Below are 26,416 nucleotides of genomic sequence, written 5' to 3'. Positions count from 1 at the left end.
CATTTGGGAATAGGGAAGACCCCTTTTAAGTGAAAAGGGATGATGGCTACTAGCATCAAATAATGAATTACGATCAGTATGCTTATAAAATACTGTGGAAGCCAACTTGCCTTCTTTCAAATGGATAGTTACATCCAAATAATCAATTTGATCTGTCTGGCAAATAAATGTAAATTTGATTGGGCAGGTAATTGATTAATATTGTTCATCATACCTTGAAAAGCATCTAAACTACCGCCCCAGAGGATGAATAAATCATCTATATAACGAATAAACTATCTAATGTTATCATTATATGCGGGATTATCGAAAAACAATTTTTGTTCCTGGTCAAACAAAAACATTTGCATATGCCGGTGCCACGCTACTGCCCATGGCACAACCGGCCCGTTGGAGATAATAACCACCGTTAAATAAAAAATAATTTCTAGTAAGCACAAGACTCAATAGCTTCAAAAATAATGATTTGTCAAAACCAAATTCATTGTCTAAATTATAAATGAATCGTTCCATCGCCTCTAGACTCTCATTATGCGGAATGGAGGTATAGAGGGAGGAAACGTCCATGGTACATAGTAATGTATCAGCAGGTATGTCATTGAATTCCATGATCTTCATAAGGAACGCAGTTGTGTCCTTATGGTATGTGCGACGTTTGCTAACATGTGGTTGCAAGAGAGAGTCCAACAATTCTGCAGTGGGTTGGTATAGTGACCCCCTTGCCAGAGGGTCAGAGTCAGCTTTAGCCTTTTTAGGGGTTGGGTATAACATCCCAATGGTCAGCATGCCAGCAGCAGGATCCTGATGGTGAAAATGCCGGAAATTTGTGGTAAGTATTCTAAGGCTAACCCTAACACCAACCCTAACCCACCCATGTTTCAGCCTAAACCACCCCTCCCTCAGCCTAACCTTCCCACAGCCTAACCCTAACCGCCTCCCCTAAATTTAATCCTCTCCTCCTTCAGCTTAACCCTCCCCTCCCACAGCCTAACCCTAACCCTCCCCTCTCGCAGCCCAACCCCCCCCTCTCGCAGCCCAACCCCCCCCTCCTTCATCCTAACCCTAACCATCCCCTTTGCCAGCGCAACCCTAACCCCCACGCCCCTAAGCCTAAACCTCCCCTCCCTCAACCTAACCCTCCCCTACTTCAGCCTAACCCCAACTCTCCCCTCCTTCAGCCTAACCCCGACTTTCCCCTCCTTCAGCCTAACCCCAACCCTCCCCTCCCACAGCCTAAACCTAATAATTACAGTTGAAGTTGTCTGCATTTTGGCCTGTCGGGATCCCACAATCTGTATTGTGACCGTTGTGATTCTGACCGTCCCTTTTTAGTGCCTATATTCCTGTGCGATACAAAAGCCCATAGTCAAAATTAGAGTGTCACCCCAGATGGATTAATAGGAAGGTATTTTACGGTGAGTATAAAAATAAAAATTCCCACCTGTTCTGTTCCTAGCTATCCATTTGTGAAGGAAAACCACGCTATTTGAAGTCACACTAGTACCTAATGAAGCTAATGATGACAGTCTGGCAAAGGTGGTATGGGGATATATAGGGCAGTCCGTTGGGGGTCTGTAATTAGAAAAAGGTTAAGAATGCCAGGGTTAGATCATTGACAGATACATCAGATAGCAACTGTAAAACATTCAAGTATGCCTTATACCAGAGATTTTCAACCTTTTACATCTCGCGGCACACTGAACAAGATTTAAATATTGCCAAGGCACACTCAAATATAATGGTGATGCATGGTGTAGTTGCGTGTCCTAGGATGTCATGTCGCAGCTTCTCCATAGGTAACGCCTGAGCCACATCTCAGAAAGCCAAAAGAGCCCAACACTGCCCGGTCCCAAATTAGAACTGGCTCTGCAACCACTAAACCCAGCAGTATTGATCGTTCCAGGGCCTTAGTAGCGGCAAAACACTGACAGGCCTGGCTGTGCTTCTATGGCGGCACACCTGGAAGACTGCTCAGGGCACACTGGTTGAAAAAGACTGACTTATACACTTTGTATATGTAAAACAATGTTTTCTTCAAGCTTATACATCACATTTAATGTTACCGAGATATTGACAAATACCTCTTCATAAATAAATATTTTCACTTACACATTTATCTTATTTTAACAATATATGTTTCTCATACAGCTTTTCCAAACCAACAACCTTAAAGAGGCCATTCATATCATACAGAAGTCTCCAGACAAAATCACCACAGCTGACCTCGGGGACAATAAGGTGCTATTAACCAGCAATAAATATTGTGTTCTGCATACTGGTTGATTAATCTCTGCATAGTGAATTATAGGAATTTGCTAGCTGTGTACAGTTCTCTGATTGCCAGACATGCATATTTAACATTTTACAACACGTAAAATTCAGCAAGCACAGGGAACAAAGTAACAAAGCAAAAACATGCAAGAATAGTTTCATTCAATTCTTTTTGTACATTGAGAAACAGACATTTGTCTTGGTACTGGCAGGACTTTTTATAATCTGTTTGCTGCATTAATTTGATAGGAAGCTGCAATATGTCCCACTGTAAGGTCAATTTTCATCCATCCATAAACATTTTAGGGTATTTATTTAACATCTCTGTATAAGATTTACCTTTTACGTTTTTCTCAAACTCCATTTTACTTGCATGTGGCAATTATTGAACTGCTATTGCTTTTATTTGGTGAATATAACTTTTTATTGTTTGTTTATGTTGTGCGTTTAGGTCTCTGCCCTGATAGGGGAGCCGTTCTTCACCACCAGCCTCCTCCCCTGGCACAACTTGTACTTCTGGTATTCTCGTTCTGCACTCTCTGACAATATGACCACGGACTGTGCTGTGCTCCCTATGTCTGCTACCCTTTATATGTTGGCGGTGGAATTTAGGGTGAGCATATTTCTGTGCAACCGATGTTTCCTATTAATGGTTTTTGCAAGCTGATCATAAATTAACAGTCAATAGAAAGCAGACTTGACCAGTATATACATTTGTTCTTATGCAATTATTGCCGACTTGCTGCAGTTCATTTCTTATGAAATCACAATCTTTTATGATATTAATAATTGTATGTTTTAGGTGTAAACAAACTGTCTCTAGGTGTTGAATAAATACCTTAATTAAAACAAGTTGCGGGTGCAGTTAGAAAGTGGCAGCAACTTGCACACCATGTCCAGGACCACTACTATTATATACACCCGCCCCCCACAATCCACAGATATAGGGCAGGCAGTTGATTTTTCTGCAGCATCATGCCATTCAGTTTCAGAGCTTAACTTATTTTTTTTATTGAAGCATCATTAGCATCCAGTACAGCAAATAGGGACAATGTGCAGGACAGTTCAATATGAGAACAGTAAGCAGAAGAGCAATGTTATCACAGGCTGTACAAGAATAATCATAAAAAGCATATTACTTGACACAGAAGAGAGATCCACGTGGGGGAGATGCAAGGTATAAAATATAGAGGCACATGATGCTTAGCTTCCATTACTCCTATTTCTTAACTTTTCCAACCAAAATGGGAGGGAGCAACTGCTGGGATAGAAAGGAAGGGGGGGTTTGGTTTGGTTGAGTAGACAGAACATATTATTAACCACCTAACTCAGCTCAGTAAAATGAAATAAGTAAAGATGGCCAATGAATCATAAGAAAATTATAATTAAATGTAACCTCAGAAATAATGTTTTCTGTCTTTTCATCAATTTGTGATGCTTAGTCAACCTAAGAAATATTTGTTCTATAATGCAGCACGTACATAACTTGTTTTTGGGCCTTTCATGCTCCTCTTTCATTACATCTGTACAAAATTCATTATGGTTTTCGCCCAACTCAGCCAGTCATATTGAATAATGGGATAAAGTGATAATGGGAAATAATAAAATAAACATTGGTATTTTGAGGGATTAGCCTTTAAGTAATTGTGCCTGAAAAGCCTGGAAGCCTAAATGTAATATAGACCACAAGAGGTGAGTGAATAAGCCATGACAGTTTATGTGCAATTTCAGGGATAAACCAAAGGCTACATTGAGAAAAATTAAGCTGGTTGGTGTCAGTTAAGGACCAGCTAGATGACCAGGTGGAATAAACCAGCAGCATCTTTCTCATGTCAGGACTGCATCAGTAGAAAATCAGGACACTGGCCATCTGGACTCCCAAATAGAGAATCAGTGACAAACCATTCGCTAGTTATGAAAGTGTCCTGGAAGTAAGGGAACGGAATCCACCCCAATCTGATGTTCAAATGCCTTGGTAGCCTCTCCTAGAATCACAGCAGACACAGGGTTATGCAATGCACCCAAGGAGATATTGCCACGTTTTTTTTTTTGTTTTTTGGGGGGAGGGGGGGGGGGGGGCAGAGTTTAATACAGAGTCAAGCCGGGACATTAGGCAGCTGAAGTGCACATCCAACAAAGGCATCGGGATGGCACTTAGTTCCTCGGCAAGATGAGTCACAAACGTGGTACCCATAGTCAGTAAGGTAGGGATCACCATTACCAGGAGAAATACAATGAATGCACAAAACAAACTGATACAGCTATGTGCATAAAGGAATGGTAGATGACAATGTATGGAACCAACAGTACACTTCAAATAACAGGTGTCACAGAACAATATAAGCAATACCCAGAAATTTCAGAGAAGGTATAGTATTCTCTGGTGAGGAGAGGAGAAGATAAAATTCAATGCAGTACAATGGAAACAATATAGTGACACTGTAGCACAAAAGAATAACCTGAATCCACAATTATAACAATCCCCACTAGATGGCAGTGTTGCAATATGTAAATGAAAAAATAAAATAAAAAAATAATATTAATTCACAAACAGTCAGATAACCACAATCGATTAGGTTACCACAAGGAAGGAGTACTGTCAAGGACAAGTGGTCTTTCTGAAGAGTAGCAGTCTCTGTGGCTAGAAATAGAAAAGGTAATCCAATATCTGGAAGTCCAAGGAAAATAAACTTTAGTCCACTGGGGAGCAGTTGCAGGAGGCTGGTGGAGAGGATTTGCAGGGTCTCCGATCCTCCTAGGAGGGCACCTGTGCAATATAACTTCAGCCCACAAATCTGGCAATAATCCAGGCAGCAGTGGGCTCTATGGGCAGAGAGGAGGGAGAGTCACTGCAGGCACAGGGAAAGGATGGGTGGGTGGGTGAGCAAGCATCAAAGTGCATGAGAAGAAGGTCCTTGCAGTAAATGATCCCCACTACTCATACACAGCAGCATTTCAGTCAGCAACAGTCCAGTCTTCAAGATCAGAGAGGAGGGAGGCAACTCTGCAGAGGGGGAGCAGAGCCGCAGGATGTACACTGACGTCCAGCAGGAAAGTACCCACCGCACCCAGCAAGACAACAATGCTCCCTCGGATCCGAGCAGTGCACACTACAGACTTCTCAAGAGGGAACTCAGGGAGCACTTAGAAACACTGAGGAAGTGTCGGAGGGGCTCAAGCAGACTCTCAGCCATAGGAGGCAGCGTGGCAGATCCAGTAATCAGCAGCAGAGCTCAACACAGCCAGCAGGAGGACCGCATGTGTTCTCCAGCCACAGAGGATGATAGAGGAGAGGCAGCGGATCCACGGAAATAAGCAGCTGCTAGGGGAGTTCCGTGATGAAGCTGCAGCAGGACACTCACTGAGAATACAGCCAGCGGAGAAGCACAGTCAGGTAACGCTTCACACACTGTCACAGAGTGCTGTAGTCAGCTGGATTCCCTCTCCAGGAAACACTTAAAACAGGGGAATGCTGAGGGAGAGGCAACTGAGCTCCCGCTATGTTCGCGCCCAAAGATTGCAGCGGCAGGCGGTCATAAACGCCTGAGTCCTTTTCAGGCTCAACTCCAGTGGAGATGGCAGTTCCAGATCCACAACCGTGCCTGGAATGTCCCTCTACGTATCCCCAGCTAAAAGTGAGGAACAATCCTAGGAGAAAAGTCTGTTACTTGGTTTGTTAGTTGCTGACTTTCATTAGGACTTTTCACTTTGTCATAATTTACCTACTGTGTTATGCGCTGAACACTCCGTAACAGTCCTACAAAATCATATTCCCTATACATGATTCTTCCCACTCTGCACTGAGCTCATGACAGCTAGAGCCAATCCTACAAAACTGTCTGCTTCTCCTCACTTTGCACTGAACTTATAACTACCTGGGTCTGTGCTACAAAACTGCCTTCCTCCTCTAACTGATTTATGCTTATGAAAGCAAGGGACTATGCTACAAAAGTGTCTGCTATCCCTCACCCTGCACTGAACTTGTAACACCCAAGGACTATTTTACAAATCTAACTGCCTGCCCTCACTCTGCACTGAGATCATAGCAGCTTCTTTCAACAAGAATCTGTCCAGGGGCTGTCCGTCTTCAGTGCTTTTGGTGGAGGGGGTTGTCACTCTTCAATCCTGGCTACAGAGCCTTTGGACTGCAGAGGACCTCCCTATAAACGCACTGAGGCAGTTTCCAATGCTCTAGTCTGTGGAAAGTTCTTGTGAGGATTGGCCCCCAACATCCAGTATGACGATGCCATGTCTGTGCCTTGGCCATAAAAGAAACTAATAAGATCATGCATTATGCAAAGCAGTAGGTTCACAGCAGTTATCATTGCCTGGATGGAAAACTGATAAGCGGACTTTGTCTGCAGACAAACCCTTCATAGGTCTTTCAACAGCTGGTGGATCTGTGGGAGTAACCTGATATCCCATGCCTGTTGAACTGCAAGGTGGTACGCTGCTCTCCAGGTCAGAAGGGACCTACATACATCCTTGGCGTGTTTGTATCTATGCGCTGTACCACGTCTTTTACCCCAGAGTGGTGGCAAGGGACGTCTGCTAGGCTGCTTTTTTACCCAGCACTGAGGAGCTGCAATACTGGGAGTGGCTATATTGAAGGAGTGTCACACTGACACTAGACAAAGCACAGGAGAAAGAACTTATCACCTTGCTTTGCCATGTGTCTGAGAGCCAGATGTGGCACACCTTCATACATCTGCAATGAGGCATCATGGAACCTGAAAACAAGCAGAGAGAAAGAGTACAAGGGGTGGACAGGATCCACGTCACTGTTCCCCACAACCACTGGTGATCCTCTAAAGTGAAAACACCCTTCCTGCAGGGATGACTTTCCTCTATAATCCAGTGGAAGTTGCCTTTTGCTAATCTTTATATCGTTTACTTTATATCTGTTAAGACATCAGTTGGTCTTGCATGTTGTATGGTCTGATACTCATACACCAGTTGTGACACGTTTTGGCGGTGTTTATATAAGATTTATCTGGATGGTACTGATGGCACATATAAGGTACATCTGTAGGGGTCTAATGGCATATAAGGGGCATGTGAAGGGGTCTGATGATATGTAAGGGACATCTGTCACTTATTGATAACTATAAAGGGCATCTGGTGAGTATAGTGGCACATGAAGCAAAAGGTTATGTCGCAGGGTCTAATGGCATATAAGGTACATGTGGAGGGTTTTGACGGCATATAAGGGGCATTTGGCATAGTCTGCATATGAGACAGTTGGCATGGTCTGGCATAGAAGGGCCATGTGGCATAGTGTGATGACATACAAGGAGCATGTGGAGGGATATGATGGCATATGAGGTCAGAGCATGTTGGGGATATGATGTCATATATGGCTGGGGCATGTTGGGGTATGATAGCATATGAGGGGCATGTAGAAGGTTCTAATGGCATATAATTGGCATGTGAAAATGTCTGATGGCTTGTAAGGGGCGTGTGGAGTGGTGTGATGGCATATAAGTGGCAGGTAACTAGGTCTGATGGGCATCTAAGGTGAATGTAGGCAGGTCAGTTATGCTTGGATCCAGAAAAAGTGAGGAAGGACCCCAGTGATGGGTCACTGGAACCTATTTAGTTACAAACTCAATGCGGTCACTGTTCTGGTAGATGCCATATCAGTTGTTTGGAGGTCCCAAGAATCAGACTGTAGGCGGGGCGGACGCCCAGGTGTCCTCTCACCCTAGGGACCCCCACACTGTGGCAAACATGGCCTGACCCGGCCCACTCTGCACCCTCCCTAGCCAGCTCCTAGCATTATTGCAGCCAGTGATGAACAATATTTCTCTTACGTCCTAGAGGATGCTGGGGACTCCGTAAGGACCATGGGGATAGACGGGCTCCGCAGGAGACATGGGCACTAAAAAAGAACTTTAGGTATGGGTGTGCACTGGCTCCTCCCTCTATGCCCCTCCTCCAGAACTCAGTTTGATACTGTGCCCAGAGGAGACTGGGTGCATTACAGGGGAGCTCTCCTGAGTTTTCCTGAAAGAAAGTATTTTAGTTAGCAGGCTCCCTGCATCGTGGGACTGAGGGGAGAGAAGCAGACCTACTTAAATGCTAGGCTTCTTAGGCTACTGGACACCATTAGCTCCAGAGGGAGTCGGAACGCAGGTCTCACCCTCGCCGTTCGTCCCGGAGCCGCGCCGCCGCCTTCCTCACAGAGCCGGAAGATAGAAGACTTCAGAGGCGGCAGAAGACTTCGGTTCTTCACTGAGGTAACGCGCAGCGGTAACGCTGCGCGCCATTGCTCCCACACAACACACACACGGCAGGCACTGTAAGGGTGCAGGGCGCAGGGGGGGGCGACCTGGGCAGCAATTAAACCTCCGATCTGGCTGAAATATAGATATAGGCTCTATACTATATATATATATATATATATATATATATATATATAAGAGATCCCCCGCCAGTTTTGAAAGATTTTAGCGGGACGAAGCCCTCCGCTGAGGGGGCGGAGCTTGATCCTCAGCACTCACCAGCGCCATTTTCTCCACAGCACACCGCTGAGAGGAAGCTCCCCGGACTCTCCCCTGCTGAACACGGTGAAAAAGGGTTTGAAGGAAGGGGGGGCACATAATTTGGCGCAGTGTAATAATAAAAAAAGCGCTATCTGGGTAAAGATATTTGTTTTTCCCCAGGTCACTGGCACTGGGTGTGTGCTGGCATACTCTTTCTCTGTCTCTCCAAAGGGCCTTGTGGGGAAACTGTCTTCAGATAAGAGAATTCCCTGAGTGTGTGGTGTGTGTCGGTACGCGTGTGTCAGCATGTCTGAGGTAGAAGGCTCTCCTAGGGAGGAGGTGGAGCAAATGTGTGTGGTGTCTCCGTCGGCAGCACCGACACCTGACTAGTTGGAAATGTGGAATGTTTTAAGTGCTAATGTGAATTTATTGCACAAAAGGTTGGATAAAGCTGAGTCCAGGGAGTGTACAGGGAGTCAGTCCCTGCCTACCACTATATCGTAGGGACCTTCTGGGTCTCAAAAGCGCCCACTATCCCAAATGGTAGACACTGATACCGACACGGATTCTGACTCTAGTGTCGACTACGATGATGCAAAGTTACAGCCAAAATTGGATTAAAGTATTCAATATATGATTATTGCAATAAAGGATGTGTTGCATATCACAGATGAACCCTCGGTCCCTGACACGAGGGTGCGCATGTATAAGGAAAAGAGACCTGAGGTAAACTTTCCCCCATCTCATGAGCTGAACGAGTTATTTGAAAAGGCTTGGGAATCTCCAGACAAGAAACTGCAGATTCCCGAAAAGGATTCTTATGGCGTATCCTTTCCCAAATACGGACCGGATACGGTGGGAGTCCTCCCCAAGGGTGGACAAAGCGTTGACACGTTTATCCAAAAAGGTAGCGCTACCTTCTCAAGATACGGCAACCCTCAGGGATCCTGCTGATCGCAAGCATTCTGGTACCTTACTCAGACCGGCGATAGCGTCGGCTTGGGTTTGTAGCGCTGTAGCAGCATGGACAGATACCTTATCGGCAGAAATTGAGACCCTGGATAAGGATACCATTTTATTGACCCTGGGTCATATTAAAGATGCTGTCTTATATATGAGAGATGCTCAAAGAGACATTGGCCTACTGGGTTCTAGAGTCAACGCTATGGCGATTTCTGCTAGACGAGTCCTATGCACCCGACAATGGACGGGTGATGCCGACTCGAAGAGGCATATGGAGGTTTTACCTTACAAGGGTGAGGAATTGTTTGGAGAAGGTCTCTCGGACCTAGTTTCCACAGCCACGGCAGGTAAATCAACTTTTTTGCCTTATGTTTCCTCACAGCCTAAAAAAAGCACCACATTATCAGATTCAGTCCTTTCGGTCGCATAAAAACAAGAGAGTACGGGGATCGTCCTTTCTTGCCAGAGGTAAGGGCAGGGGGAAAAGCTGCCAACCACAGCTAGTTCCCAGGAGCAGAAGTCCTCCCCGGCCTCTACAAAATCCACCGCATGGCGCTGGGGCTCCGCTGAGGGAGTCCGCCCCAGTGGGGGCACGTCTTCGACTTTTCAGCCACATCTGGGTTCACTCAGGTGGATCCCTGGGCAATAGAAATTGTTTCCCAGGGTTACAAGCTGGAATTCGAAGAGGTGCCTCCTAGCCGCTTTTTCAAGTCGGCCCTACCAGCTTCTCTCCCAGAGAGGGAGATAGTTTTAAATGCAATTCAAAAATTGTGTCTTCAACAAGTGGTGGTAAAGTTCCCCTGCTGCAACAAGGGATGGGGTATTACTCAACCCTGTTTGTAGTCCCGAAACCGGACGGTTCGGTCAGACCCATTTTAAATTTAAAATCCTTAAACCTACACTTAAAAAGGTTCAAGTTCAAGATGGAATCGCTCACAGCGGTCATCGCCAGCCTGGAAGGGGGGGATTATATGGTGTCCCTGGACATAAAGGATGCATACCTTCATGTTCCCATATATCCACCTCATCAGGCATACCTGAGATTTGCGGTACAAGATTGTCATTACCAATTTAAGACATTGCCGTTTGGGCTTTCCACGGCCCCGAGGATTTTCACCAAGGTAATGGCGGAAATGATGGTGCTCTTGCGCAAGCAGGGTGTCACAATTATCCCGTACTTGGACGATCTCCTGATAAAAGCGAGATCACGAGAGCAGTTGCTATACAGCGTATCACTCTCGCTGAAGGTGTTACAACAACACGGCTGGATTCTCAACATTCCGAAGTCACAGTTGGTTCCTACGACTCGTTTGGCCTTCTTAGGCATGATTCTGGATACGGACCAGAAAAGGGTTTAGCTTCCGATAGAAAAAGCCCAGGAACTCATGACTCTGGTCAGGGACCTATTGAAGCCAAAAAGGGTGTCAGTGCATCACTGCACTCGAGTCCTGGGAAAGATGGTGGCGTCTTACGAGGCCATGCCCTTCGGCAAGTTCCATGCGAGGACTTTCCAATGGGACCTACTGGACAAGTGGTCCGGGTCACATCTACAGATTCATCAGATGATCACCCTGTCCCCCAGGGCCAGGGTATCTCTCCTGTGGTGGCTGCAGAGTGCTCACCTTCTAGAGGGTCGCAGCTTCGGCATTCAGGACTGGATTCTGGTAACCACGGACGCGAGCCTCCGAGGTTGGGGAGCAGTCACACAGGGAAGAAACTTCCAAGGTCTCTGGTCAAGCCAGGAGGCTTGTCTTCACATCAACGTCCTGGAATTGAGGGCCATATATAACGCCCTTCGTCAAGCGGAGAATTTGCTTCGCGACCTACCGGTTCTGATTCAGTCAGACAACATCACCGCAGTGGCTCATGTAAACCGCCAAGGCGGAACAAAGAGCAGAGTGGCAATGGCGGAAGCCACCAGGATTCTTCGCTGGGCGGAAAATCATGTAAGCGCACTGACAGCAGTATTCATTCGAGGAGTGGACAACTGGGAAGCAGACTTCCTCAGCAGACACGATCTACATCCAGGAGAGTGGGGACTTCATCAGGAAGTCTTCGCACAGATTGCAAGTCTGTGGGGACTGCCCCAGACATGGTGGCGTCCCGCCTCAACAAGAAACTACAGAGGTATTGCGCCAGGTCAAGAGACCCTCAGGCGGTGGCAGTGGACGCCCTGGTGACACCATGGGTGTTCCAGTCGGTCTATGTGTTTGCTCCTCTTCCTCTCATCCCCAAGGTGTTGAGAATAATAAGAAAAAGAGGAGTACAGACAATTCTCATTGTTCCAGATTAGCCGCGAAGGGCCTGGTATCCGGATCTGCAGGAAATGCTCACAGAAGATCCGTGGCCTCTTCCTCTAAGACAGGACCTGTTACAACAGGGGCCCTGTCTGTTCCAAGACTTACCGCGGCTGCGTTTGACGGCATGGCGGTTGAACGCCGGATCCTAGCGGAAAAAGGCATTCCGGATGAGATCATTCCTACTCTGATAAAGGCTAGGAAGGACGTGACAGCAAAACATTATCACCGGATTTGGCGGAAGTATGTTTCTTGGTGTGAGTCCAGGAATGCTCCTCCGGAAGAATTCCATCTGGGACGTTTCCTTCACTTCCTACAGACTGGAGTGAGTTTGGGCCTAAAATTAGGCTCCATTAAGGTTCAGATTTCGGCCCTATCCATCTTCTTTCAGAAGGAATTGGCTTCTCTCCCAGAAGTACAGACTTTTGTCAAGGAAGTGCTGCATATTCAGCCTCCTTTTGTACCTCCAGTGGCACCCTGGGACCTTAACGTGGTGTTGCGGTTCCTTAAGTCTCACTGGTTTGAACCACTTAAAACGGTGGAATTAAAATATCTCACTTGGAAAGTGATCATGTTGTTAGCCTTGGCATCGGCTAGGCGAGTGTCGGAGTTGGCGGCTTTGTCTCACAAAAGCCCCTATCTGATTTTCCACGTGGATAGAGCAGAATTGCGGACTCGTTATCAATTCTTGCCCAAGGTGGTTTCATCTTTTCATATGAACCAACCTATTGTGGTGCCTGTGACTACACGAGACTTGGAGGATTCCGGGTCCCTTGATGTAGTCAGGGCTTTGAAAATTTACGTGGCCAGAACGGCTCGGGTCAGAAAAACAGAGGCACTGTTTGTCCTGTATGCAGCCAACAAGGTTGGCGCTCCTGCTTCTAAGCAGACTATTGCTCGCTGGATCTGTAACACAATTCAGCAGGCTCATTCTACGGCTGGATTGCCGTTACCAAAATCGGTTAAGGCCCATTCCACTAGGAAGGTGGGCTCTTCTTGGGCGGCTGCCCGAGGGGTCTCGGCATTACAGCTGTGCCGAGCTGCTACTTGGTCGGGTTCAAACACCTTTGCAAAGTTTTACAAGTTTGATACCCTGGCTGAGGAGGACCTCATGTTTGCTCAATCGGTGCTGCAGAGTCATCCACACTCTCCCGCCCGTTTGGGAGCTTTGGTATAATCTCCATGGTCCTTACGGAGTCCCCAGCATCCTCTAGGACGTAAGAGAAAATAAGATTTTAAACCTACCGGTAAATCTTTTTCTCTTAGTCCGTAGAGGATGCTGGGCGCCCGTCCCAGTGCGGACTACATCTGCAAGACTTGTATATAGTTTTTGCTTACATAAGGGTTATGTTACAGTTTGATCAGTCTTGGGCTGATGCTGTTTTGTTTCATACTGTTAACTGGTTCGTATATTCCAAGTTATACGGTGTGGATAGTGTGGGCTGGTATGAATCTTGCCCTTAGATTAACAAAAATCCTTTCCTCGTACTGTCCGTCTCCTCTGGGCACAGTTTCTCTAACTGAGGTCTGGAGGAGGGGCATAGAGGGAGGAGCCAGTGCACACCCATACCTAAAGTTCTTTTTTAGTGCCCATGTCTCCTGCGGAGCCCGTCTATGCCCATGGTCCTTACGGAGTCCCCAGCATCCTCTACGGACTAGGAGAAAAAGATTTACCGGTAGGTTTAAAATCTTGTTTTATCTTTTGAGATGGAGACAGCTAATGTGATATGTTTTTAATTAACTGACCTAATTTTTTTAACATGCGGTTTCAGGAAGCAGTCCTAAGTTAAGCATCAAACATTAGGGGACTGAGTGGTGGTAGTTTTTATGATGGCGTTCAATAAGCAAAATCATTTTTCAGTGGAGGTACCCTTTAATGTCAATTCATAGTCTACATAAAAATTGCACACAAATAGATAGTGAATGAACATGTTTGCTTAAACCTTTCTGCAAAGCATTTGCTAAATGAGTAGATAAAAACAAAACAAAAAAACAGCTAAACACTTTTCTCTATCGTCCTAGTGGATGCTGGGGTTCCTGAAAGGACCATGGGGAATAGCGGCTCCGCAGGAGACAGGGCACAAAAAGTGAAGCTTTACGATCAGGTGGTGTGTACTGGCTCCTCCCCCTATGACCCTCCTCCAAGCCTCAGTTAGATTTTTGTGCCCGGCCGAGAAGGGTGCAATCTAGGTGGCTCTCCTAAAGAGCTGCTTAGAAAAGTTTAGCTTAGGTTTTTTATTTTACAGTGAGTCCTGCTGGCAACAGGATCACTGCAACGAGGGACTTAGGGGAGAAGAAGTGAACTCACCTGCGTGCAGGATGGATTGGCTTCTTGGCTACTGGACATTAGCTCCAGAGGGACGATCACAGGTACAGCCTGGATGGTCACCGGAGCCTCGCCGCCGGCCCCCTTGCAGATGCTGAAACGAGAAGAGGTCCAGAATCGGCGGCAGAAGACTCCTCAGTCTTCTTAAGGTAGCGCACAGCACTGCAGCTGTGCGCCATTTTCCTCTCAGCACACTTCACACGGCAGTCACTGAGGGTGCAGGGCGCTGGGAGGGGGGCGCCCTGGGAGGCAAATGAAAACCTATTTTGGCTAAAAATACCTCACATATAGCCTCCGGGGGCTATATGGAGATATTTAACCCCTGCCAGAATCCACTAAAGAGCGGGAGACGAGCCCGCCGAAAAAGGGGCGGGGCCTATCTCCTCAGCACACAGCGCCATTTTCCTCACACAGCTCCGCTGGTCAGGAAGGCTCCCAGGCTCTCCCCTGCACTGCACTACAGAAACAGGGTAAAACAAGAGAGGGGGGGCAAAATTGTGGCAAAATTATATTATTAAAGCAGCTATACAGGGAGCACTTATTATAAGGCTATCCCTGTCATATATAGCGCTTTTTGGTGTGTGCTGGCAAACTCTCCCTCTGTCTCCCCAAAGGGCTAGTGGGGTCCTGTCTTCTTTAAGAGCATTCCCTGTGTGTCTGCTGTGGGTCGGTACGTGTGTGTCGACATGTATGAGGACGATATTGGTGTGGAGGCGGAGCAATTGCCAAATATGGGGATGTCACCCCCTAGGGGGTCGACACCAGAATGGATGCCTTTATTTATGGAATTACGGGATAGTGTCAACACGCTAAAGCAGTCGTTTGACGACATGAGACGGCCGGACAATCAATTAGCACCTGTCCAGGCGCCTCAAACACCGTCAGGGGCTGTAAAACGCCCTTTGCCTCAGTCGGTCGACACAGACCCAGACACAGGCACTGATTCCAGTGGCGACGGTGATGAATCAACCGTATTTTCCAGTAGGGCCACACGTTATATGATTTTGGCAATGAAGGAGGCGTTACATATTGCTGATACTACAGGTACCACAAAACAGGGTATTATGTGGGGTGTGAAAAAACTACCTATAGTTTTTCCTGAATCAGATGAATTAAATGAGGTGTGTGATGAAGCGTGGGTTGCCCCCGATAAAAAAATGCTAATTTCAAAGAAGTTATTGGCTTTATACCCTTTCCCGCCAGAGGTTAGGGCGCGCTGGGAAACACCTCCTAGGGTGGACAAGGCGCTCACACGCTTATCAAAACAAGTGGCGTTACCCTCCCCTGAGACGGCCGCACTTAAAGATCCAGCAGATAGGAGGATGGAAAATATCCAAAAAAGTATATACACACATACAGGTGTTATACTACGACCAGCTATAGCGACAGCCTGGATGTGCAGTGCTGGGGTAGCTTGGTCAGAGTCCCTGATTGAAAATATTGATACCCTGGATAGGGACAATGTTTTACTGTCTTTAGAGCAAATAAAGGATGCATTTCTTTATATGCGTGATGCACAGAGGGATATTTGCACACTGGCATCACGGGTAAGTGCTATGTCCATTTCGGCCAGAAGAAGTTTATGGACGCGACAGTGGTCAGGTGATGCGGACTCAAAACGGCATATGGAAGTTTTGCCGTATAAAGGGGAGGAGTTATTTGGTGTCGGTCTATCGGATTTGGTGGCCACGGCTACAGCCGGGAAATCCACCTTTTTACCTCAAGTCACTCCCCAACAGAAAAAGACACCGACTTTTCAACCGCAGCCCTTTCGTTCCTTTAAAAACAAGAGAGCAAAGGGATATTCATATCTGCCACGAGGCAGAGGAAGGGGGAAGAGACTGCAACAGGCAGCTCCTTCCCAGGAACAGAAGCCCTCCCCCGCTTCTACAAAAGCCTCAGCATGACGCTGGGGCTTCTCAAGCGGACTCGGGGGCGGTGGGGGGTCGTCTCAAGAATTTCAGCGCGCAGTGGGCTCACTCGCAGGTAGATCCCTGGATCCTGCAGATAATATCTCAGGGGTACAGGTTGGAACTAGAGACGGATCCACCTCGCCGTTTCCTGAAGTCTGCTTTACCAACGTCCCCCTCCGACAGGGTGACGGTCTTGGAAGCCATTCACAAGCTGTACTCTCAGCAGGTGATAGTCAAGGTACCTCTTTTACAACAAGGAAAGGGGTATTATTCCACTCTATTTGTGATACCGAAGCCGGATGGCTCGGTAAGACCTATTCTAAATCTGAAATCCTTGAACCTGTACATAAAGAAGTTCAAGTTCAAGATGGAGTCACTCAGAGCAGTGATAGCGAACCTGGAAGAAGGGGACTTTATGGTATCCTTGGACATCAAGGATGCGTATCTCCACGTTCCAATTTACCCCTCACACCAGGGGTACCTCAGGTTCGTCGTACAGAACTGTCACTATCAGTTTCAGACGCTGCCGTTTGGATTGTCCACGGCACCTCGGGTCTTTACCAAGGTAATGGCCGAGATGATGATTCTTCTTCGAAGAAAAGGCGTATTAATTATCCCATACTTGGACGATCTCCTAATAAGGGCAAGGTCCAGAGAACAGCTAGAGATGGGATTAGCACTGTCTCAAGAAGTGCTAAAACAGCACGGGTGGATTCTGAATATTCCAAAATCCCAGTTAATTCCGACAACACGTCTGCTGTTCCTAGGGATGATTCTGGACACGGTTCAGAAAAAGGTTTTTCTCCCGGAGGAAAAAGCCAAGGAGTTATCCGAACTTGTCAGGAACCTCCTAAAACCAGGAAAGGTGTCTGTACATCAATGCACAAGAGTCCTGGGAAAAATGGTGGCTTCTTACGAAGCAATTCCATTCGGCAGATTCCACGCAAGAATTTTCCAGAGGGATCTGTTGGACAAATGGTCAGGGTCGCATCTTCAGATGCACCAGCGGATAACCCTGTCTCCAAGGACAAGGGTATCTCTTCTGTGGTGGTTGCAGAGTGCTCATCTATTGGAGGGCCGCAGATTCGGCATACAGGATTGGATCCTGGTGACCACGGACGCCAGCCTGAGAGGCTGGGGAGCAGTCACACAAGGAAGAAACTTCCAGGGCGTGTGGTCGAGCCTGGAAACGTCTCTTCACATAAACATTCTGGAACTAAGAGCAATCTACAATGCTCTAAGCCAGGCAGAACCTCTGCTTCAAGGAAAACCGGTGTTGATCCAGTCGGACAACATCACGGCAGTCGCCCATGTGAACAGACAGGGCGGCACAAGAAGCAGGAGTGCAATGGCAGAAGCTGCAAGGATTCTTCGCTGGGCAGAGAATCATGTGATAGCACTGTCAGCAGTGTTCATCCCGGGAGTGGACAACTGGGAAGCAGACTTCCTCAGTAGACACGACCTTCACCCGGGAGAGTGGGGTCTTCATCCAGAAGTTTTCCACATGCTGGTAACCCGTTGGGAAAGACCAATGGTGGACATGATGGCGTCTCGCCTCAACAAAAAACTGGACAGGTATTGCGCCATAGCCCTGGCTTCGGCCAGGAGAGTGTCAGAACTGGCAGCTTTATCTTACAAAAGCCCATATCTGATTTTCCATTCGGACAGGGCAGAACTGCGGACTCGTCCGCATTTTCTCCCTAAGGTGGTGTCAGCATTTCATCTGAACCAGCCTATTGTAGTGCCTGCGGCTACAAGCGACTTGGAGGACTCCAAGTTGTTGGACGTTGTCAGAGCTTTAAAAATATACATTTCAAGGACAGCTGGAGTCAGGAAATCTGACTCACTGTTTATACTATATGCTCCCAACAAGTTGGGCGCTCCTGCGTCTAAGCAGACTATTGCTCGCTGGATTTGTAGTACGATTCAGCTTGCACATTCTGTGGCAGGCCTGCCACAGCCAAAATCGGTAAAAGCCCACTCCACAAGGAAGGTGGGTTCTTCTTGGGCGGCTGCCCGAGGGGTCTCGGCATTACAACTCTGCCGAGCGGCTACGTGGTCGGGGGAGAACACGTTTGTAAAATTCTACAAATTTGATACCCTGGCTAAGGAGGACCTGGAGTTCTCTCATTCGGTGCTGCAGAGTCATCCGCACTCTCCCGCCCGTTTGGGAGATTTGGTATAATCCCCATGGTCCTTTCAGGAACCCCAGCATCCACTAGGACGATAGAGAAAATAAGAATTTACTTACCGATAATTCTATTTCTCGGAGTCCGTAGTGGATGCTGGGCGCCCATCCCAAGTGCGGATTATCTGCAATAATTGTACATAGTTATTGTTACCTAATTCGGGTTATTGTTGTAGGGAGCCATCTTTCAGAGGCTCCTCTGTTATCATACTGTTAACTGGGTTTAGATCACAGGTTGTACGGTGTGATTGGTGTGGCTGGTATGAGTCTTACCCGGGATTCATAAATCCTTCCTTATTGTGTACGCTCGTCCGGGCACAGTATCCTAACTGAGGCTTGGAGGAGGGTCATAGGGGGAGGAGCCAGTACACACCACCTGATCGTAAAGCTTTACTTTTTGTGCCCTGTCTCCTGCGGAGCCGCTATTCCCCATGGTCCTTTCAGGAACCCCAGCATCCACTACGGACTCCGAGAAATAGAATTATCGGTAAGTAAATTCTTATTTTTTTCTTTCACAAATTGAATGATTGCATTTCTCATATTTCAGGACCTGTGGCGGATCCGCAGTCCATGTGGAACCTGTGAGGGGTTTGATGTCAGAATTATGGATGAAATGATTAAGGTTTGGGGATTTATTTCTTCCTATTTTTTTTTTTTTTGCAAGAAGCTGTAAAAAATCTAGTATGCTATATAATAATATAGAAGGTAGAGTAACAATTACAGGTCATAATAATTAGTGAAGCACTCATAATAACAGCAGAAAATAATCCATCCGCTAACCTATGAAGAAAAATAAAAGGTTTCTTTGGGATACGATCAGGATGCCGGCAGTTGAAATCTTAACGGTCAGAATGCCGTCAGCAGCATCCCAACTGTCAGTATCCTAGTAAGCTAGTGTTGGGGTTAGTGTTAGGGTTAGGGAGGGGGTGTCTGGGGCGGATGGTTAGGGTGGCTGCGGAAGTGAACTGTTAGGGTTAGGCTGTGGGAGGGGAGGGTTAGGGTGAGGGTAAGGGATAATATACTCACTGGGATCTGTCAGGATTTCAACCACCAGGATATCAAAACCATCCATTTCTTTTACAGTTCCTTAGCCTTAATAAGGAATGGAAGACATTCATCTTTCCACAATACATTTTTTTATTGTGCATCTTATTTTGAGCGAGCATTAGGCACCACTAGAATGGTTGACATTGGGAAGGAATCTCATGCTACTGCCACACAACCAGCCTCCTATATCAGTACTCGCAGTACTTCATAAATGTCAGAGGGTTGACACAAAGAAGTGGGCGGAAAGAACAGCCTGGATGTCTGCTGCTTAACTTACAATCCAGATACTTTCCTGGGTTTAGTTCTGGTGCTTAGTAACACCTTCATGTATTGTCCATAGACTGGTGCATGTGCAGTCATAAGTCATGCTTTAACACTTCAAATTTCACAAACCTTTTTTTTTTTTACTAGTGTAAGCATACTAAAAACAAACAAACATGGTTTTTGTAATAGTTTTCGAGGTTACGGAATCAGCGTAATTTCAGCGAGTTTCTGCTTAATTTAAGGGCCAATCAGCTATAAGGCTGGTTTAGATTGCTCCTTTAAATTTAACATCAAGTTTGCTGAAATCACACTAGTTGCCTAATCTCGGAACCTATTCCATAACCCCATAGTGTTACCGTTTTCATTTTACAGTTATCGTTGCGAAACTTCACAAATGTGGAACCAATTTATTCTACCAAATATTATTGCTACTAAAAATATTATCTTGAGTGTGAGCATTCAATATTTTATGTAGTGATTCAATAGGGTTAGACCTAAACAAAATTGAGATTCCAAGGATATACAGTATCATTTCTGCTGGGGCTAATTATTTTGTCTGATTTAAATAATCACTTGATTGGATTATCTGTTAATAATCTTGTATCCAATAATACACTCAGTGCTGGTACCTGTACCCTTCCACCCTGTAAACCACCAGTCCAGTATTTGGTGCCTTTATCAATGTAGTGTTCGCTCTAGGATTTTTTTAGGGCAGGGTGCTGATCACGGGGAGGGCACATTTTTCATTCGTGAGGGCACATTTTTACGTTAGAAGGGCAAAATTAGGTACATACTATAATGCTTGGTGCTCCCATTCCTATAGGTGAAAGCATGGACAGTGCGCGCCTTCGCGTTGTTTCGTGGGGAAGGGGCGTGACCACATAATAGTACCAAATCACATTATACCACACAATAGTGCCGCTTATACACATTGCACCAGGTAGAACCTCGTATACACACTGCGCCAGGTAGAGCACGTTATACATATTGCGCCAGATAGAGCACGTTATACACATTGCACCAGGGAGAGAGCACTGAGACACATTGCACCAGGGAGAGAGCACTGAGGCACATTGCACCAGGGAGAGAGCACTGAGGCATACTGCACCAGGGAGAGAGCACTGAGGCACACTGCACCAGGGAGAGAGCACTGAGGCACACTGCACCAGGGAGAGAGCACTGAGGCACACTGCACCAGGGAGAGAGCACTGAGGCACACTGCACCAGGGAGAGAGCACCGAGGCACACTGCACCAGGGAGAGAGCACCGAGGCACACTGCACCAGGGAGAGAGCACTGAGGCACACTGCACCAGGGAGAGAGCACTAGGAGAGAGGGGAGAAAGGGCACAGGGCAGATGCAGAGCGGCACTCACCGTTGCGGAGGAGGGCGCTGTGCCGGGTCAGCGGGGGCCGGTCTTTTGATGCTGACGGCGGAGCCCAGGTCAGCGCGCAGCGCCATGGTGAGGGGGAATCAAACCATGCCAGAGGACTGGCGGGAGACACACCGCAGGCTCTGATTGGCTGCTCCTCCCCACTGCATGCTGACCCTGTCTCCGCCTTCAGCTGAGAGCTATCAGTAAGGCAGGGGGAGGAGTAACAGCATGGCGGGGGGGAGAAGTGGAAGTGACAGCGCGGCGGGGACGAGGAGAAGTGACAGCGCGGCGGGGACGAGGAGAAGTGACAGCGCGGCGGGGACGAGGAGAAGTTACAGCGCGGCGGGGATGGGGAGAAGGCAGTCCTTAGCAGGGCGGGCACAAACGGGCAGGGCGCATTCTGTCACTCAAAAAAGGGGCAGGGCGCAGCGCTCTGCGAAAGAAGCTGAGAGTGAACACTATCAATGTGGGGTTGCACCAATTTATAAATGATTTCCATACTCTGTATTATGCATTGGCAGAATTCTTCTTTTTTTGTAGTAATACTTCAATCATCTTACTCAACAATATTGACTGCTCAATCTCCAAACCATCAAAGAGAGCTTCTCTGGATTTGGATGCAAAACTGGTCTCTGATGTGAAAGGTCAGGTCAAACAGTCAGAGGCCATGTTTGTTCTAGAACAGAGGTTCTCAAACTCGTTCCTCGGGGGCACACACAGTGCTTGTTTTGCAGGTCTCCTCACAGAATCGCAAGTGAAATAATTAGCTCCACCTGTGGACCTTTTAAAATGTGTCAGTAAGTAATTAATACACCTGTGCACCTGCTGGGTTACCTGCAAAACATGCACTGTGTGCGCCCCTGAGGACCGAGTTTGAGAACCTCTGTTCTAGAAGCATCTTGTGAGGCCAAAATTCTAAGACCTGCTATTGCATCTGCTGCTTCCTTTTTTCTCTTTAGGGATCTTGCAGTTACAGGAGAGTTTGAGTTTCCTAGCTTTTGTTGGGCATTTATTCCCTGAGATGTTCTGCTTTTGAGTCTTTGTAACAGGAGTATAATTATCCAGTTTAGTTTTTGCCTGATTGACATAAGACATAAGATCTTGCAGGAGTATCTCACATTTCTGAATTCCTTTGTGAAACACTTCCATGTGCTATGTTCTCCTCGAGGTATCAGAAAAGGACACTGTGATTGTTCTCTGCCCATGATATGATTGATGATATTTTTATCATATATCATCATAATGATGTCAATTGAATTGCAGGCGAAACCTGCAATGTGCCATTTGCAACAGTGTTGAAACATCAGTAATGTCACACCAAATTGTACCCAGTTTGGCTCTTTAATTTGTGCTGTAATTAAGTATTGTGGTTAGGAGCCCCAAAGGGGTGCGTGTTAAAGTATGCAATCTCAGGGGTCCCGGAAGTGTGGCATAGTAGAGCAATTGACCCCACTGTGCTTGCTTTTGATGCATCCTTATCTGTTTATGAAGTTACCTCTGGTTATTGTTATTATTATTATTATTATTATTACCAGTTATTTATATAGCGCACACATATTCCGCAGCGCTTTACAGAGAATATTTGGCCATTCACATCAGTCCCTGCCTCAGTGGAGTTTATAATCTATATTCTTTACCACATGTACACACAGACACATTCACGCTAGTGTTAATTTTGTTGGGAGCCAATTAACCTACCAGTATATTTTTGGATTGTGGGAGGAAACCGGAATACCCGGAGGAAACCCACGCAAGTACGGGGAGAATATACAAACTCTGCACAGTTGGGGCCATGGTGGGAATCGAACCCATGACCTCAGTGCTGTGAGGCAGTAATGCTAACCATTACACCATCCGTACTGGTTATCTGAAAAGATCTTTACCTTCTTTTGCACTGGTTGAGTTGCAATCTGTTGTATTGCACACCGCATACTGCTCTTGCGTCCAACATGTCTGCATGCAATCTCTTTCTTTTTGCATCCATACAGCCTGTACAGCTTGCATCTGTCATTACCACAGTCTATTCCAGTTCCCCTTTCTCCAAATGTTGTAGCTCAGTAACACTCTAGGACAGTGATGGCTAACCTTGACACTCCAGCTGTTGTTGAACTACACATCCCAGGATTCCCTGCATCAGTTTTAGCAAGGCCAAATAGCAAAACTGTAGTAGGGCATGCTGGGATGTGTAGTTCAACAACAGCTGGAGTGTCAAGGTTAGCCATCACTGCTCTAGGGATACTTTTGCTGCCCACAGGAGGATACCACCTCCCGGACTGAAGTTCTCTGCTGTTTTGATTTTCTCTTGTGGCATAGATGCTTTGTTCCTCACTGTATTATCTGTATTCCCAGAAACTGCAGCTGTTGAGAAGGCACCAGGTGACTTTTGCTGGAGTTTGCGATCCAACCATGTTCCTTTGATTGTGGGTTCCATGATTTCCCCCCAAAAAAACATTTATTTTTGGTACTATCTGTTTCTCTAGCATCCATAAGGGATATTGGGGAATCTAGTACGCTGGGGTATAGACGGGGTCCAAAGGAGTCAGTGCACTTTAAATTTCTTCAACTGGGTGTGCTGGCTCCTCCCCTCTATACCCCCTCCCACAGGCAGTTTAGAAAAAAGTTTAGAAAAAAAAGTTTAGAAAAAAGTGCCCTCAGGAGAGTATGCTGTCTGGGCAACAGCATACCTGCACTGTGGGACTTGGGGGGGTCCATCACCGGCCTTACGAGGTGCAGAGCCGCTTCCCGCTGCAGGACCACCGTTCTGAGGGGTTGTTGTTCAGCGGGGCACTGCGCCTTGGCTGTCACAGCCGCAGCACACCGCACACCCCTAACGCTGCCTGAAGGTAACATTGGTGGTGAGTACAAACCGGGGTCCCCGCAGGGGGGTCCCCCAGTTCAAAGTGCAGCTGACCACGGGCGCGGCGTACGGGACCCTCCCGGGAGGGCGGGATGTGGGGGCGTGTTCCCGCTAAGATCCCCCATGTGGAATTGGCACAAAAGGCTTGACTAGCACTTGTGTGATGTTTTAAGCTAACCGGGAGACTTTGCCAGTATAATATATATCTGTAGCTCCGGCGCCATTGGAGGGGGCGAGCTACCTCAGAGCGGGACCTGAGGCGTTTTGGCGCCTTCCTCTGCTTACTACAGCCATATACAGCACACACAGCGCTTCCTGACTCCTCAGCCACGCTGGATATCTGGTACAGGGTGTAGCAAAGGGGGAGAGCCGCTTGTGTACACTATCTGGATGCTATTTAGGACAAAAATTGTTAGTGTTTACTGTATTATAGGGAGCTGACAGCCTCACTGGGGCTGTGCAGCTCAGGGTGTGCTGGTGTCCTCTCTGTGTCTCCTCTCACATACAGGCTTGCACTATAACTGTCTGTGTGAATGTGTATGTTATTGTGCTTACTGTAAAACATGGGTAAACACAAACTGTGCAGTGTATGTCACACTAGATTCTCTCCATTATCTACTGATTCTGTTTCATATGAACAATGCAGTCAATCCTTCACAAATCATTGAATGGGCTGGGGGAGAGGGTCCAGAGCCCCACTGGTTAGGGTCTCTTAAGACTATGATGTCTGATATGTCATCCCAGCTCGCAGCTAATGTGCATAAGACTCAGCTACTGCAACAAACTGTTGCAGATTTAGCTGCTAGGGCAGATGTTACACAGCCCCCCCTCTCTCATGCAGGTCCACAGAAGCGTGGTTTACCTGCTGTACTCTCTGATATAAATGATGATATACAGGAGGATGGGGATGACCTGGATCCCGTTAGTAGGGTTCCCGATTCTGCTCAGGGTATTGAACCCCTAATTCTGGCTATAACGGACGTGTTAAAGCTCCCCCTAGAGGACGCTGCATCACAGCAGTCGTTTTTCCTTGTATAAAACAAAACTAATGTCACTTTCCCTGACTCTGCAGAGTTAGATGACCTATTCAAACAGGCCTGGAAAAATCCAGACAAAAAATTCCAAGTGTCCAAAAAGTTTTTGTGCACTTTCCCATTTGCTCCTGAAGGTCGAACATTTTTGGAGGATCCCCCTGGGGTAGATGTAGCCGTCTCTCGCCTATCTAAAACGGCGGTGCTACATGCCCCAGGCTCCTTTACCATGAAGGATCCTGGGGATAGGAAGATAGAAACTACCCTAACGTCTCTATACATGGCAGCCGGTATATCTCAAAGGCCGGTCATTGCGGGTTGCTGGATGACCCATGCTATTCATTCCTGGGCCACTCAAATTCAGGGGGGCCTCTCGGGGTATATGCCCTTAGTTACTATTGTAACCCTTCTAAGACACATTCAGGACACTACACGTGTCCTCTGTGATTCGCTCAAGGAGATGGGGAACAGCAGTGTCAGCGTGCAGGGCCTTGTGGTTGCGTTAGTGGATAGCGGACGCAGAATCCAAGCGTAGTGTGGAGTCCCTCCCCTTTTCAGGGGAATGGCTGGGATACCTGGATTTCCAAAGTTACGGCTGGGAAATCCATGTTTCTCCCCTCTCGGGCCCCGCCAGCACGACGCTCCTATCCGGGACCATCTGTCCAGTCCATTCGGTCTCACAGATTTCGATCTAAGGCCAGAGGTGCCTCCAATGCAAATAGAGGCACCAGAGGTAAGTCCAGAAAACCTGTCAGCACCAGCTCTCACGAACAGTCCACTGGTTCAGCATCCACTAAGGCCTCAGCATGACGGTGCCCACCCACCCCGAGGGGATCTCGAGGTGGGAGCTCGACTGTGTCACTTCAGCCGCTTCTGGGAGAATTCCTGCCAGGATACCTGGGTCAGAGATCTCGTTTCTCAGGGCTACAAGCTGGAGTTTGACCGTACTCCCCCATCCCCCAATGATTTTTCAGATCAAGCTTACCAGCTTTGGAGGATATGCAGGTTACATTGCAACAGGCCATCCAAAAGTTGGTCCAGTCCCACGTCATTGTTCCAGTACCAATACTGCAACGCGACATGGGGTTTTACTAAAACCTGTTTGTGGTGTCGAAACCGGACGGTTCGGTCAGACCTATTTTACGTCTAAAATCCTTGAATCCTTATTTGAAGGTGTTCAAGTTCAAGATGGAATGCCTGCGAGCAGTGATTGCGGGCCTGGAAAACAGGAATTTATGGTCTCCTTGGACATCAAGGACGCCTACCTCCATGTTCCGATTTTGCTGCCTCATCAGGCGTACCTGCGGTTTGCCCTTCCGGACAAACACTTCCAATTCCAGGCACTGCCCTCCAGCCTGTCCACAGCACGAGGGTATTCACGAAGATGATGTTCCAACTCC

General features: G+C 47.2%; 1 protein-coding gene across 3 annotated transcripts in view; it reads left to right on the top strand.

The window, feature by feature from the left end:
- PRMT7 (protein arginine methyltransferase 7) overlaps positions 1 to 26,416 on the top strand; it is a 168,737-nt gene that overhangs the window by 125,570 nt on the left and 16,751 nt on the right. For all 3 annotated transcript variants that reach the window (XM_063945355.1, XM_063945356.1, XM_063945357.1), the window contains exons 13-15: positions 2,149 to 2,238; positions 2,723 to 2,884; positions 18,991 to 19,065. In XM_063945355.1, coding sequence (XP_063801425.1) covers positions 2,149 to 2,238; positions 2,723 to 2,884; positions 18,991 to 19,065 — 327 coding nt within the window. The remainder of the gene's footprint in view (positions 1 to 2,148; positions 2,239 to 2,722; positions 2,885 to 18,990; positions 19,066 to 26,416) is intronic.

The sequence above is a fragment of the Pseudophryne corroboree genome, chromosome 11 (assembly GCF_028390025.1).
Source record: "Pseudophryne corroboree isolate aPseCor3 chromosome 11, aPseCor3.hap2, whole genome shotgun sequence".
NCBI lineage: Eukaryota > Metazoa > Chordata > Amphibia > Anura > Myobatrachidae > Pseudophryne > Pseudophryne corroboree.
Note: the sequence above shows the minus strand (reverse complement) of the source record. Positions and strands in the feature narration are given on the sequence as shown.